This window comes from Vicia villosa, linkage group LG3 (genome assembly GCF_029867415.1).
Source record: "Vicia villosa cultivar HV-30 ecotype Madison, WI linkage group LG3, Vvil1.0, whole genome shotgun sequence".
In the NCBI taxonomy this organism is placed as follows: Eukaryota; Viridiplantae; Streptophyta; class Magnoliopsida; order Fabales; family Fabaceae; genus Vicia; species Vicia villosa.
In genome coordinates this window covers 60,166,362-60,178,628 of record NC_081182.1, presented here as the reverse complement: position 1 = coordinate 60,178,628, position 12,267 = coordinate 60,166,362, and the positions used below count along the sequence as shown (strand labels likewise).

The 12,267-nt window shown below is 29.8% G+C and overlaps 1 protein-coding gene across 1 annotated transcript; it reads right to left on the bottom strand.

The window, feature by feature from the left end:
* Positions 1 to 8,633: 8,633 nt before the first annotated feature.
* On the bottom strand, positions 8,634 to 10,243 carry LOC131655884 (NAD(P)H-dependent 6'-deoxychalcone synthase-like). The gene is made up of 4 exons (XM_058925684.1): positions 9,788 to 10,243; positions 9,462 to 9,705; positions 9,192 to 9,368; positions 8,634 to 9,103 (listed from the first exon to the last, which is right to left on the bottom strand). Exons 1-4 carry the CDS (start codon positions 10,111 to 10,113, stop codon positions 8,903 to 8,905), a joined length of 948 nt encoding a protein of 315 aa, XP_058781667.1. The 5' UTR covers positions 10,114 to 10,243; the 3' UTR covers positions 8,634 to 8,902.
* Positions 10,244 to 12,267: the final 2,024 nt, after the last annotated feature.

The following is a 12,267-nucleotide window of genomic DNA, read 5'->3' as shown; positions in this document are numbered from 1 at the left end:
AAGAATGGTTAGGATATTGAAAAATGAATGATTTTATTGATTTCATAGAACATTTATAATGAAAATAATACTATTAATGAGATGAAATCTTAAAAAAATATCATACATATTCATATGGCATGCAATCTCATGAAATTATTCCCAATTTCTAAATAAATATTTATAATTATAGTAATTTTAAATAGCTAACTTAAAAATGTCTCAATTATTTTAAAATTATTTGTATTAAAAATTAAATAAATTTTTTTATTATTTATTATATTGAAAATAAAAATAAATTATATAATAGTTCGATATATTACACCAAAAAAATGACAATTAAGAGCATAGAATTATCTATTACATTTGAAGTGAGCAAGAAAAATTAATTTCAAAATTATTAACTTCATTAATCAAGATATCTCGTTTTATTAAAATTAAAAAATAAACAATGAAATGAAAATCTTTAATTAAAATATCTAAACCCTAATATAATATTTCTACAATAATATTAGTCACTATTGGATAATAAATATTTTTTTATCTATTCGTTTGGAATTAAAATCATATTAAATTCTTATTATAAGGAGTTAAGTATTTTTTTCTTGTATTATGTTATAACATTAGATATAATATTTTTTTCAACTTTATGATATTGTTTTAAACAAATTTATAAAAAATCATACTTAATTGATTGAATCAATTTTTGTAGGACCAAAACTATCTTCTCAAATTTGTGTATTCACCTATCATTATTGTCCCGTGTTTCTTTTTATCAAAAACAAATATTTGTAATTTTTTTAAATAATTGATTACATTTAATAAAAAAAATCAACTCATTAAATTAAGAATTCCATTTAAAAAATCAACGCATTAAATTTACAATAATTAATATTTTTCTATAAAATCAACGCATTAAATTAACAATCATATTAATCATATTAAAGTTATTTAAAATATTAAAGTGAAAAGAATGGATACATATTTTTCAAGATTTCTGAATTGATGAAATTTCCCTTAATACATTAAAGTAAATAAATGCATTTTTTTTGTGTAAATACTACTCCCTCCGTTTTTTATTATAAGTCGTTTTAGACTTTTCACACAGTTTAAGAAAAATAATAATTGTTGTATCAAAATGAAAAATTATGAAGGTTTTTACAAAATTATCCTTCATTAATAACATATGGAAGATAAATTTATATAATTGAAAGGAGAGAGAATAATAAATATTTAAGGATATAATAGAAAAAGTAGTATTAATTATTCATTGGAATTGTAAAGCGACTTATATTTAAATACAATTTTTTTTTCCAAAACGACTTATAATAAAAAACGGAGGGAGTACCATTTTGTCATCCAATTTTTTATTGTCATCCAATTAATATTTTTATGTTGTCATTTAATTATTGACTTTTCTATAAAATAATATAAGCATTGGTGGTAGAAATTGAATGATAAATTTCTTATTTCTGTTCGATTAAAAATTTCTTTTGTTATAAATATCATTTTGCTTTTATAAGTAAACAAAAATAAATTAAATATTGAAGGAAAATTAAAAAATAATATATTATTAAAGAATAAATTTATCATTAAAGAAAAATTTATATATTTTAAGTAAACAAAATATAAAATATATACTGAAGGTTAAATTAAATTAACTACCTTTTTAATAGTAATTAAGGATTAAATCAATATATTTAACTTTTTATTATTTAGATATTTAAGCAACGGTTTTTACAACAAAAAAAAAAACCGTTGTCAAAAGCAGCTAAAACCGTTGCCAAAACTCAGAGGGACTAAAAATGAAACTGCAATATTTATAGGGACCATTTAACCCTCATAAATATATATATATATATATATATATATATATATATATATATATATATATATATATATATATATATAGGACATATCATATGAGAATGACATATTTATATGAGAATGTGAAAATAAATCTGAACCATTGGATTTTAAAATAAATGGTGGAGATTATGAGTGAATCTTTTCTCTCTCTCTCCTGTATCTTGAAATAAATGAAGTACGAGAGAGAAAAAAAAGATTCACTCATAATCTCCACCATTTATTTTAAAATCCAATAGTTCGGATTCATTCTCACATTTTGATATAAAAATGTCATTCTCATATGATATGCCCTATATACCATATATATATATATATATATATATATAATTTCATTCTAAATTTGCCTTAGGCCTCCAAATTCGTTGGGTCGGCCTTGTTTGTGAAAACATGACTAACCTATTTAATCCACTGCTTGGAAGAAAAGACTCAACTATGATATTCCTAGTCTTACTATTTGGTTGGAAGTCAACCATTTTCCTTGTCTAAGGTTTTTTTTTATAGTATTTTTAACTAAAAGCTCTTAACGTTTATTGGATACTCTCAAGATCAATTATTGAGTAGAGGAGTGTGTCATTTTTTTGACCGAATCACTATAATTCTTAGTATTCTCTCTTTTCCTTGAACTCTTTAATTTCCGCAATTTATATTATGCAAATATATTCTTCGCTACTAATTATTTAAAATATTTGTAAACTCTCATTTTTATCAACAAAGTTTTTCAAAACCGCATTTTTTTGAACCACCGAATTCAACCACCCCCTCCTGTGTGTGTAGTCACATGTCAAAACGTCTCAGGAGAGAGATGATTTCTGAAGAAAAAAACTTTTTCTAAAAACACCACCACTTCTTAATGATAATAAATTTAATATTTTGCAAGTTAGGTTTAGAATTTTTCATCAAAGCTTAAATCATGAATTCATGAATTGTGGGAAACACTAGTAAATGGTCTAGTTATCCATACTCATCAAGTAAATGAAGAAGTAGTAGATAAACCATATTCCCTTTGGACCAAAGAGGAAATGAGAAAATTAGAGATAGATCTTAAAATCAAGAATATAATAATGTCTTTAGATAATATTAATCTTTATCATGTTCATAAGTGCAAAACTGCCTAGGAAATGTGGGATACTCTTAAAACGATCAATGGAGTTTCTCTTTGTATCGAACTAGAGAAGATAAACACAAAGGCGAAAAATGTGAAGATACCAATCATGGATGTTTTTCGATGTTTAGAAATATTGAAAATCATGTTAGAACTTGTATCACTAACAAATATCTAAGAATTAACAATTGGATGTTTAATCCAACTCTTAAATCAAAAGATGAGAGCCTTCATGAATTTCTAGAAAAATCAAGAAAGAAAGAAATTATAGAGAAATTGAAAAAACTAGTTCAATTACTAAAAGATGAAGTAATACAAACTGAAGAATCATCATCTTCATACTCCTATCACAAAACCCCGTGAAATCCTTCAAAATAAGATACTTAGTAGTTGAAAGATCCTCAAAAGATTCAATATCAAATGAAGGAACCTATTGTTCAAGGAACGATAGAGAAGAAGAAATTTCTTCAATACTCAAACAAAGAGGAGTAGGAAAGACATCAACCTCAGGAAGAAATATGAAATAATATTCTTCTAACGAAGAAGATGTATCATATATTATTCCATGTACCAAACCATCTTATGCTCAACTATTTAGAATGAGCAATAAATTAGGGAAAGAAAATGACAAATTGAGAGAGTGTATCCTAGGTCTGAATGAATCACTAAAAGATCTTAAATAAGTAAATGATTCATTCAAAAAATAACTAATATTAGTAACTCTAGAGAAGAATGTAATTAGTGTGACTCCCTTATAGAATAACTAACTGATTTATGTGAAACCCTAGGAAAATTTACCTAAGGGAAATAAAAGCTTAACTTGATCTTATCAAGTCAAAGATTGTCCATAAATAAAAATGGTCTATGATTTAAAAATGATAAAAGTACCTAGGAAATATATAGAACATAAAGGAAAGAAGTGTTTAGTCTATAAATGCACATATTGTAAATTAAAGGGACATTTAGAACCTTTTTATTTTGATATATTAAATGGATATAAAGGTAAAAACCTTAGGTCTTCTGAAACTAATGCATCTAGGCCCAATAATATATGGGCACCAAGCGTGAAACCTTAGTGTTTTGCAGGTACGCTTTACAACTCGAAGCCTTGAAGAAAATTATCAATGAAGTTGTGAAAAGCAATTATATACTTCTAAAGTATACAACATTTATGAAGTATCTGATCAAAGGATGAACAATGATGGAAAATGTCAACCATTATGATCAAAGCAATATATTTGAGAATATCTCAAAGTTTATGATTCTTTGTGATAAAGTAAAATGCGTTAATCTAGTGTTCCTTTTAGAACAAAAGCTTTTGAATGGAGATGTATTATTGATTGATTGCCTTCTAAGGTTTTGTTGCATCGCTGAGGAGTATCTTTGGATCTGTGTTGCGATTTATGTTCTGCGGAGAAGGACGACTTTGTGCACTTATTCCTTATCAGTTCTTTTTCTAGGCAGGTGTAGTGATGTTTGTTTTTGGTTGGGTAAATAGCTTGTTTTGGGAGGCAACATTATTGATAGTTTGGTTTTGTGGTTAAGGGAGTGTAGTAAGGTGGATTCCTTGAAAGGCAGAGCTAGTGGTATTTGGGTAACAGTGTTGTGGTGTATTTGGTGCTATAGGAAAGACATAATTTTTAACAGTGCTAAACCGTATGTTTCGAATTTGGGTTGGAATATTAAGCTGAAGGTTTGAAAGTGGTCTATGTAGGTAATATTTTCTTTTCTAAGTGTAATTTTTATGATTTTTATAAAAATCTGTTGGGTGAATTAGGATAAGTTTCAGTTGGTGGAAAATTTTCCTTTCCGAGTTTTGTTCTCGGCCTTTTCTAAGCGGGTTTAGAGCTGTCAAAATGAACTCGGCCCCACGAGCCCTATATTTAATCGTGGGCCGAGCCGCACAAAACCTTTAAAAAATACAACCCAATCTTTTTGGGCCAGCCCACTGGGCTTATGTTTTTCATGGATCAGGTCGGGCCGGCCAAGCGGGCTTCGGACTGACCCATTAAAAATAAAATTTTAAAATAATTTTAGTTAATTTTGGAGAAAAAATATTGAGTTAAGATATAATTGCATAAGAGTATTTCAATTGAAAAACAAAAGTTAAAGAGGATGAAGATATCTTTCAAGATAATATGGTTAAAGAAATAGTTGTGAGATAAAGAGAAATTTTGATAAGTATTAGAAATGATATTTAGTTTTTCTCTACTTTTACATATATATCTTCATGAAAATCGTATATATAGATGTTGATTTGATGAATATTTTAAATATCACTTAACTAAGTTTATCATTACTCTCTACTTATGTTATATATCTTTTATCCATTACATCCTTTTTATAAATTTAAAACTATAATATTGAAATAAAGGACTGATGGCCCATCGGGACACATGACCTATCAGTAACCGTGTCAATCTCATTTTTAGCAGTCCATAAAATAGTCGGACCGATCCACTTCAGCCCTTTTATATATTTTGGCCCTCCAAACCAAAGCGGACTGAGCCGGACCGACCTATTTAACAACTCTGAGTTTGAGTATCCTTAATACTCTTATATATCTATCCTTATTTATAAAATAAAAAAAGAAAACTTTACTATTATTTTTCCTTCTTAATTTAAATCTTAAAATTTCTAAAACTAAGTTCATCATTCCATCAAACCCTTAACAATATCACCCGAGAGGATATGTATGGATCCATCTTTTGATATTTATCTTTGAAATATTTACTTTCTCAAACTATACTAAATACTATAAGTAGAAAGATATTTTATAGTGTAATCATCTTTAATATATTAAAACAGAATATATGTTTAGACGCCAACTTTAGACCAAAATCCCGTCTAAACACGTGCATCGCACGGGGTAAAGTACTAGTTATCTTCAAAATTTTGACAATTGTTCGGCGGGAAATTACCGGGAGTCAGTGGCATAGAATTAAGTGTTCCGTGAATATTTGTTTGCTATTTTAAACCGCATAGTAGGTTGGATTAGGTGACAAAAATATTTTTTTATACCAATGTAGGCGATGAAACAGAATTAATTCATTGGTCTTTTGAGCTTAATTAATGAGTTGATTAACTGTATTTGTATTCGGTGAGATATTAATATATGAAAAATGTTTATGGTTAAGAAAATGTGAAAATAAGAAAGATAAGAATAATTTCAACGGAATGTGTTGGTTTGTATAAGGTATATCCTTATGTACGGTGCAAAATACTCAAATATATATTGTTTATATTATTCAAAATATTATATTTATTACTCAAAATAATATACATATTATTCAAAATAGTATAAATATTACTCAGAACAATGAATATATTATTCAAAATAGTTAAAATTCGATATTACTCATAATTGTGAAAATATTACTCAGAATAGTGTACTCATTACTCACGATTAATAATTACTCATAATTAATAGATGTGTACAAATAATGCATATATTATTCATGGATTATGATATTATTACTCGTTTCTAACTAATTATGTTACTCGGAACAATTTAAATATTACTCGTACGAGACTTATGCACCGTGCATAAGGATATGCCTTATTCACATCAACCTGACCCAATTTCAACCATTCATTATCACCACCACCCCATGATCTTAATTAAATGGAAAATTAAATTTAAAATAAATTAAAAATTATATTCTAAAGTTATGACATGTGTACATTCTTGCATTTCTTCTTCAATTTCTTTCGTACTAAATAACATTACTCTTAATATATTACAAGTTGTTCCTTTATACTCGCGTCAGCGATATCACGCACAATCCAAACAATATGGAGACATTAAGTTTCGACACCCACTGTGAATATTAGCTCTAAATTTATCTCTAGAATCTAAAAACTAATATATATAATTCATAATTAGAATTTATGAGGTATATGTCTATAACAACACAAATCCAAAAATAAAACAAAAAGATTAAGGAAGACATCAAGATTGATTTGTAACGCAAGTTTTATACAACACCATAATCAACAAATATACATAGGTTTAGAGTAAGTTTACAAACAAAACTCAACAAATAGAGAAATACATAGAGAAGAATGAAGAGGAACCAAACATATCCTGGGTTATCAGCTCCAATTTATGAGAAATCCGACTCCAGATCATCCATATGCAAGCTCCATTATTATTTTCTAGCCCCTCTGTACCAAAGAATGATCTATGATGGTTTGGGATAAAAAAATACCCTAAAAATGTGCTCTAAAACCCTAAATAATATAAGTTTCTACCCAGGCAATTTTGTCTGGAGATCAAATGTTTCGTCCGGCGACACGCTACTTACCCAAAATGCAACCCATAACAGATAAATTTTCCCCTAGCTCGTCCCGAGCTCGCCGGGCAAATTTGAATGCAAACCAAAAAACAAATTTCTTGCTTTCACCATTACTTGAGAATCGTAACTCCGATTTATGTCCGTTCAGAAGCGTTGGCAAACTTATTCAATGCTTTATCTAACAATGACTAATTATCATTGCTTGAATACCTACAAAAATGAGATAAAAGCAATCAAACTCAATGATGTTTACATAATAATGCAATATATACACTATAATGTAAATTATACCGAATATACACTAAAGTTTATGTTTATTTACTAAAAGCAAACAAATTAAGTCGATGAGTGCTAATTATTTACACTGAAACTCACAACAATTTAGCACTCATCATTCTCTCAATCAAATGCAACTCTTGTGCTTCTAGACTACTTTCCAACTCTTCAATTCTCATGGTGCTCAGATCCTTAGAATGTTTAATAACTACAACAATGTAATCAAACTGAGGGGTAAGTGATCTCAGTACCTTCTTAATACCTATGACTCCGATATTGGGCAAGAAATCACTCAGATCTCACCAAACACTCGTGTTTCTCGATCCCTCAAAAGTAATACATATGATTCCGATACGATTTCGATTTTTAATTTATTGTGAATGAAATGAATCTGAAATACGTAAACTCATGTTTCCCTTCCCTTGGATACGAACTGGAGCTCTAGATACCTATTATTGGAGCACAAGGTAGAAGATAAAGATGAAGAAGAAAATGATAGAAAAGAGAGAAAAGAGAGAAATTGTAACTAACTTTTACTCAATTGAAAAAAGGTTACAGTGAATGATTCTCACTATATCATTACAAAACAAAAATGCAATATATACTAAACTCGTATTGGGCCAAACTAATCAAAGCTCAATACAAGGCCTAAAACAAACTAACAACAAACATTTTGAATGTGCAATTACACTTCAACAAGAAAGAGACAGTGAGGAGAGAGAGAGGAAATAGTTGTCTAGATCCATTATTTATTCAATATATCTAAAAAAAAAGAATCTTTTCTTATAAATATGACAAGAGAAAATAGTTTTTAGACCGAAAATGCCAAACAACTAACTTCATCACTCTATTAAACACATAATAAAATAATCAGAGATGCTGTGGATGGATACATGTTTTGATATTTATCTTTTTCGAAATGTGACTTTCTCATACTACACTAAATAATAGGTAAAGTAGCGTACAAGACAGAACTACATATTATATTAGTCATTATCTTCTAATCTTTGACAATTGTCCCATAGAGTGATTGTCCTTGTTTGCTATTTTAAACAGCAGAACACGCTGGTTTAGGTGACACCTATTTACGAATGTTGATCGTGAAAGAGAATTAATTCATTATTATAGTAAAGAGTTGATCATCTGTATTTTTATTTGTTGATATATTGAAATGTTACAAGTTGTTATATAATACGCAAGAAAAGTAAGAAGACTCGTTCAACTAAAATTGATATTTTGACAACCGCTATTGATTATTTAGAATAAAAAAAGTTGCAACTGCACTCAACAAAGTACACTCATGACTACTATGATGACACTTTTTGCTTTATTAAGAGTAAGTAGTAAAGTTCCTTGTTTCCAAATTTGAAGTGATTGTTCATTCTTCATCCCATAGATCATCAAGAAGAGGCTTGGTTGGTCCTTTGATGAGTCTCTCTTGATGAATTTCACTTATTTTCTTGTAATCATTCTCAGTTAATGACCAGTCAAAGATTTTCAAGTTCTGGTTCATCCTCTCCTTGTCATAGCTCTTTACCACAAAAGTCAAACCTTGTTCATATAACCATCTTAGACAAATCTGTACAATTTTGTTACATTAAATTCATGCAACTTAATGAACAAGTGCTATATAATAAAATATTCTTAAGATCATATTATAAATATACCTGAGCTATAGTCTTGCCATGAGCATCTGCCAATTCTTTGAGTATATCATTATCCATCACTAAATTAGCTCCTCTGCTAGCACCCTTTCTCAGGGGTGAGAAGGCAGTTACTATTATACCCTTTTCCTTGCAGAAGGCTCTAAGTTTCTCTTGTTGCCATCCAAGGTTCACTTCCACCTATTAGGATATTATTAGCAAAGTGACTCACAATAATTCAAGTAAAATGGTGGTGTAATTAGTTTGAATTTATGATCCTATATTATTAATTACTTGATTCACTGCTGGAAGGATGGTAGCAAAGGATAGCAATTTCTCAAGCTTTTTGATGGAAAAGTTGCTAGCACCAATAGCTTTGGTGAGACCTAATTTTTGACATTCTTCCAATGAAGTCCATACACCTTTTAGGTCAAATTCCACAATATCAGATACTTCAATAGGGTATTTAACTTCACCAGGTTTAGTAGTAATTGGCCAATGGATCAAAATTAGGTCTAAGTATTCTAGTTGAAGAGTCCTGCAAAAACAAACATGCATACATATCAAGTGTAAAAGTACAAATATATAGCTAAAAAATGAAGATTTTTTGTTTGAATTACCTGAGAGATTTCTTTAGAGCAGGAACAATGAGGTGAGGATGATTATCAGTAACCCATAATTTAGAAGTAACAAAGAGTTCATCTCTTGATGAAATGAGTCCAAGTTTAAGTGCTTCAGCTATGGCTTCACCAACAGAATGTTCAACACCATACGCAGCAGCAGCATCAAAGTGTCTATAACCTTGTTTGATTGCTTCAAGGACAGCATCTTTCGTAGTAACCTTACTGGTTGCTTCCGGTGCGGTGCCGAGGCCCATCACCGGTATTTTCCGTTGTCCGGTGGAGGAAGGGAGGACTATTTCAGGGACTGTAAGTGTAGCAGCCATTTTGTTTGTTATGTGATGAGAAGAACGTTGAATTGGAAGTAGTTATTATAATGTGTTATGAATAAAAGGTGGTGGATAATATTTATAATATGATTTTAGGAATTAAAAAATAGCATTATGAGGTAGGTGGTAGTACTAATTTGAAAATCTATCAACTCTGTGGTAGCTGCACTTTGGATTTTGAAGATACACAGGCAAAGCTACTTAGAATGTGAAATATTTTAAGAAGTATTATTAATAGGACTGTTGATTACGTCTCTGATTCTATTTTTTAATCCAATTTGCTTTCGGTTGATAAGACCCTTTTATGTATTTTGACTATACATACACTACTTGGTTGGGAAAAGTAAGTAAACTAAACATTATTTTTTCAATTTAGTCTAGATTCTAGATAGTGTGGTTTTAGATACCATTTTCTCACTTGATTTCTTATATATTTTATTTTCTATACAAATTTTGTTTACCTAGATCCATATTTGCAATGTTATAATAATATTGAATTACATTATTTTGATTTTAAAAAAATAAAGAATTAAAGAAGTGATCATCTATCACTACCTCTTGAGATGACACTTGTTTCCAATCATCTATTAATATATTGACTTTGCTACGAGTTAGGAACGCAACATGACTATTAAAAATAGAGTAATATTCACAATCAACTACTCTGTGGAACAAAATAAACATGATCAGAGTTTTGTCACTTGAGTTGCAGACTTTTGTGAATTGGGGCATCATTGTGACACCACTTTGTGAAATTTTCGTTTGAGTATCATTTTTATGAGTTTCTTCGCTAGTAGATGAAGAATTCAACAATGTCGATATCTATGTTCAAGAACAACAACAACAACAACAACAACAACGATAACAACATAAACAATAATAACAACAGCATAAATAACAAAAAAAACATAAACAACTACAACATCCACAATAATGACAAATGAAATTTACCGTAGATGCATGGGGAAAATAAGAATATTGTGTTGGTGTTAGTGTTGTCTTCGTTCCCGACAACAACAATGGTGTTAACACCAATGTTGGTGTTGTCTTTCTTCCCGAAGATGATGAAGGTGTTGGTGTAGTCTTCCTCCTAGACGTCGATGATCGTGCTGGTGTTGTGAACCTCCTCGATGATATTGACGAAAATGATAAATACACACTGAACAAAGTGAAAAATGAGGAACGATAAAGAACGATGGTGTTAGGGTTGAAATCATGTATCATTTCACAGTATTGAATGTTAGGGTTGTTTCGTCTTGTTTCTTTTTTCAATGGAAAAATGGATACTGAAGAGACACTAGCTAGAAGTGAATAATATTTAGAAAGATACCACCACGGTCAATACTAAGAATCGTGATGATATATTATATTGTTTGCCTAAGGCGGAAGGTGGTCTAGGGGCGAATTATTATGGTTTGTCAATCTTGCTTTCTTAAGTAAAAGAAAATGGTGGATTCTAACTGATGGATCCTCCTTGTTGGATCCTCCTTGTGGACCGACTTACTTTCTTGTAGAAATGATGATGTCAAGTGCAGTTTTAGGGAGTTTTAGGGAGTTCGAGTTCCAGTAGGAACACTTTTTTATGGTGGAGGGACTTATGTACCATTAGGAATCCCAAATTAGTACAACTCATCCAAATTATTTCTCCTCGTCTATCTCTTGTAAGCTTTGAAATGGTGAGAGTTTGGATTTTTGGAAACATCATTGGTGTGAAGCCTATTCTTTTGAAGTACTATTTCCTTTTCTATATAGGTTTGCAATTCAACTTGTCTCAAAGTGGCCGAAGCAAGATATTGGTGTAATGATGCTTGGGTGTGGAATATTGGCATAAATGGGGAAAATTTAAGTGGAGTTGATTTTTACTTTTGCATGGGGTGAAGCCTAAGATACTTGAAGAAGATCGTTTAGTTTGGTGGAGACATAAAGATGACTTTTAGGTTAAAGATTCTTACAAGAGGATTTGTGAGTCTTGTTTGTTAGAGCTTTCTTTTGATCCTACTAAAGCAATAACTCTTTATAGATTATGGAAGTCTAAAGTTTCGAGTAAAATTCTCATTTTTAGTTGGAGCTTAATTTTCTACAAGCTACCTACGAAGATGGAATTGGTCAAGAGGGAAATCATTGAAGGTGTTCATAAAATGTGGTGTGTCC

What these genes read in the sequence shown, in the direction of transcription:
- LOC131655884 (XM_058925684.1), bottom strand. Translation starts at nt 10,113, where the DNA reads ATGGCTGCTACACTTACAGTCCCTGAAATAGTCCTCCCTTCCTCCACC. An exon ending in GCTCTAAAGAAATCTCTCAG is followed by an intron (nt 9,706 to 9,787) that starts GTAATTCAAACA and finishes TTGTTTTTGCAG; the next exon opens with GACTCTTCAACTAGAATACT. An exon ending in ATGGCAAGACTATAGCTCAG is followed by an intron (nt 9,104 to 9,191) that starts GTATATTTATAA and finishes AAAATTGTACAG; the next exon opens with ATTTGTCTAAGATGGTTATA.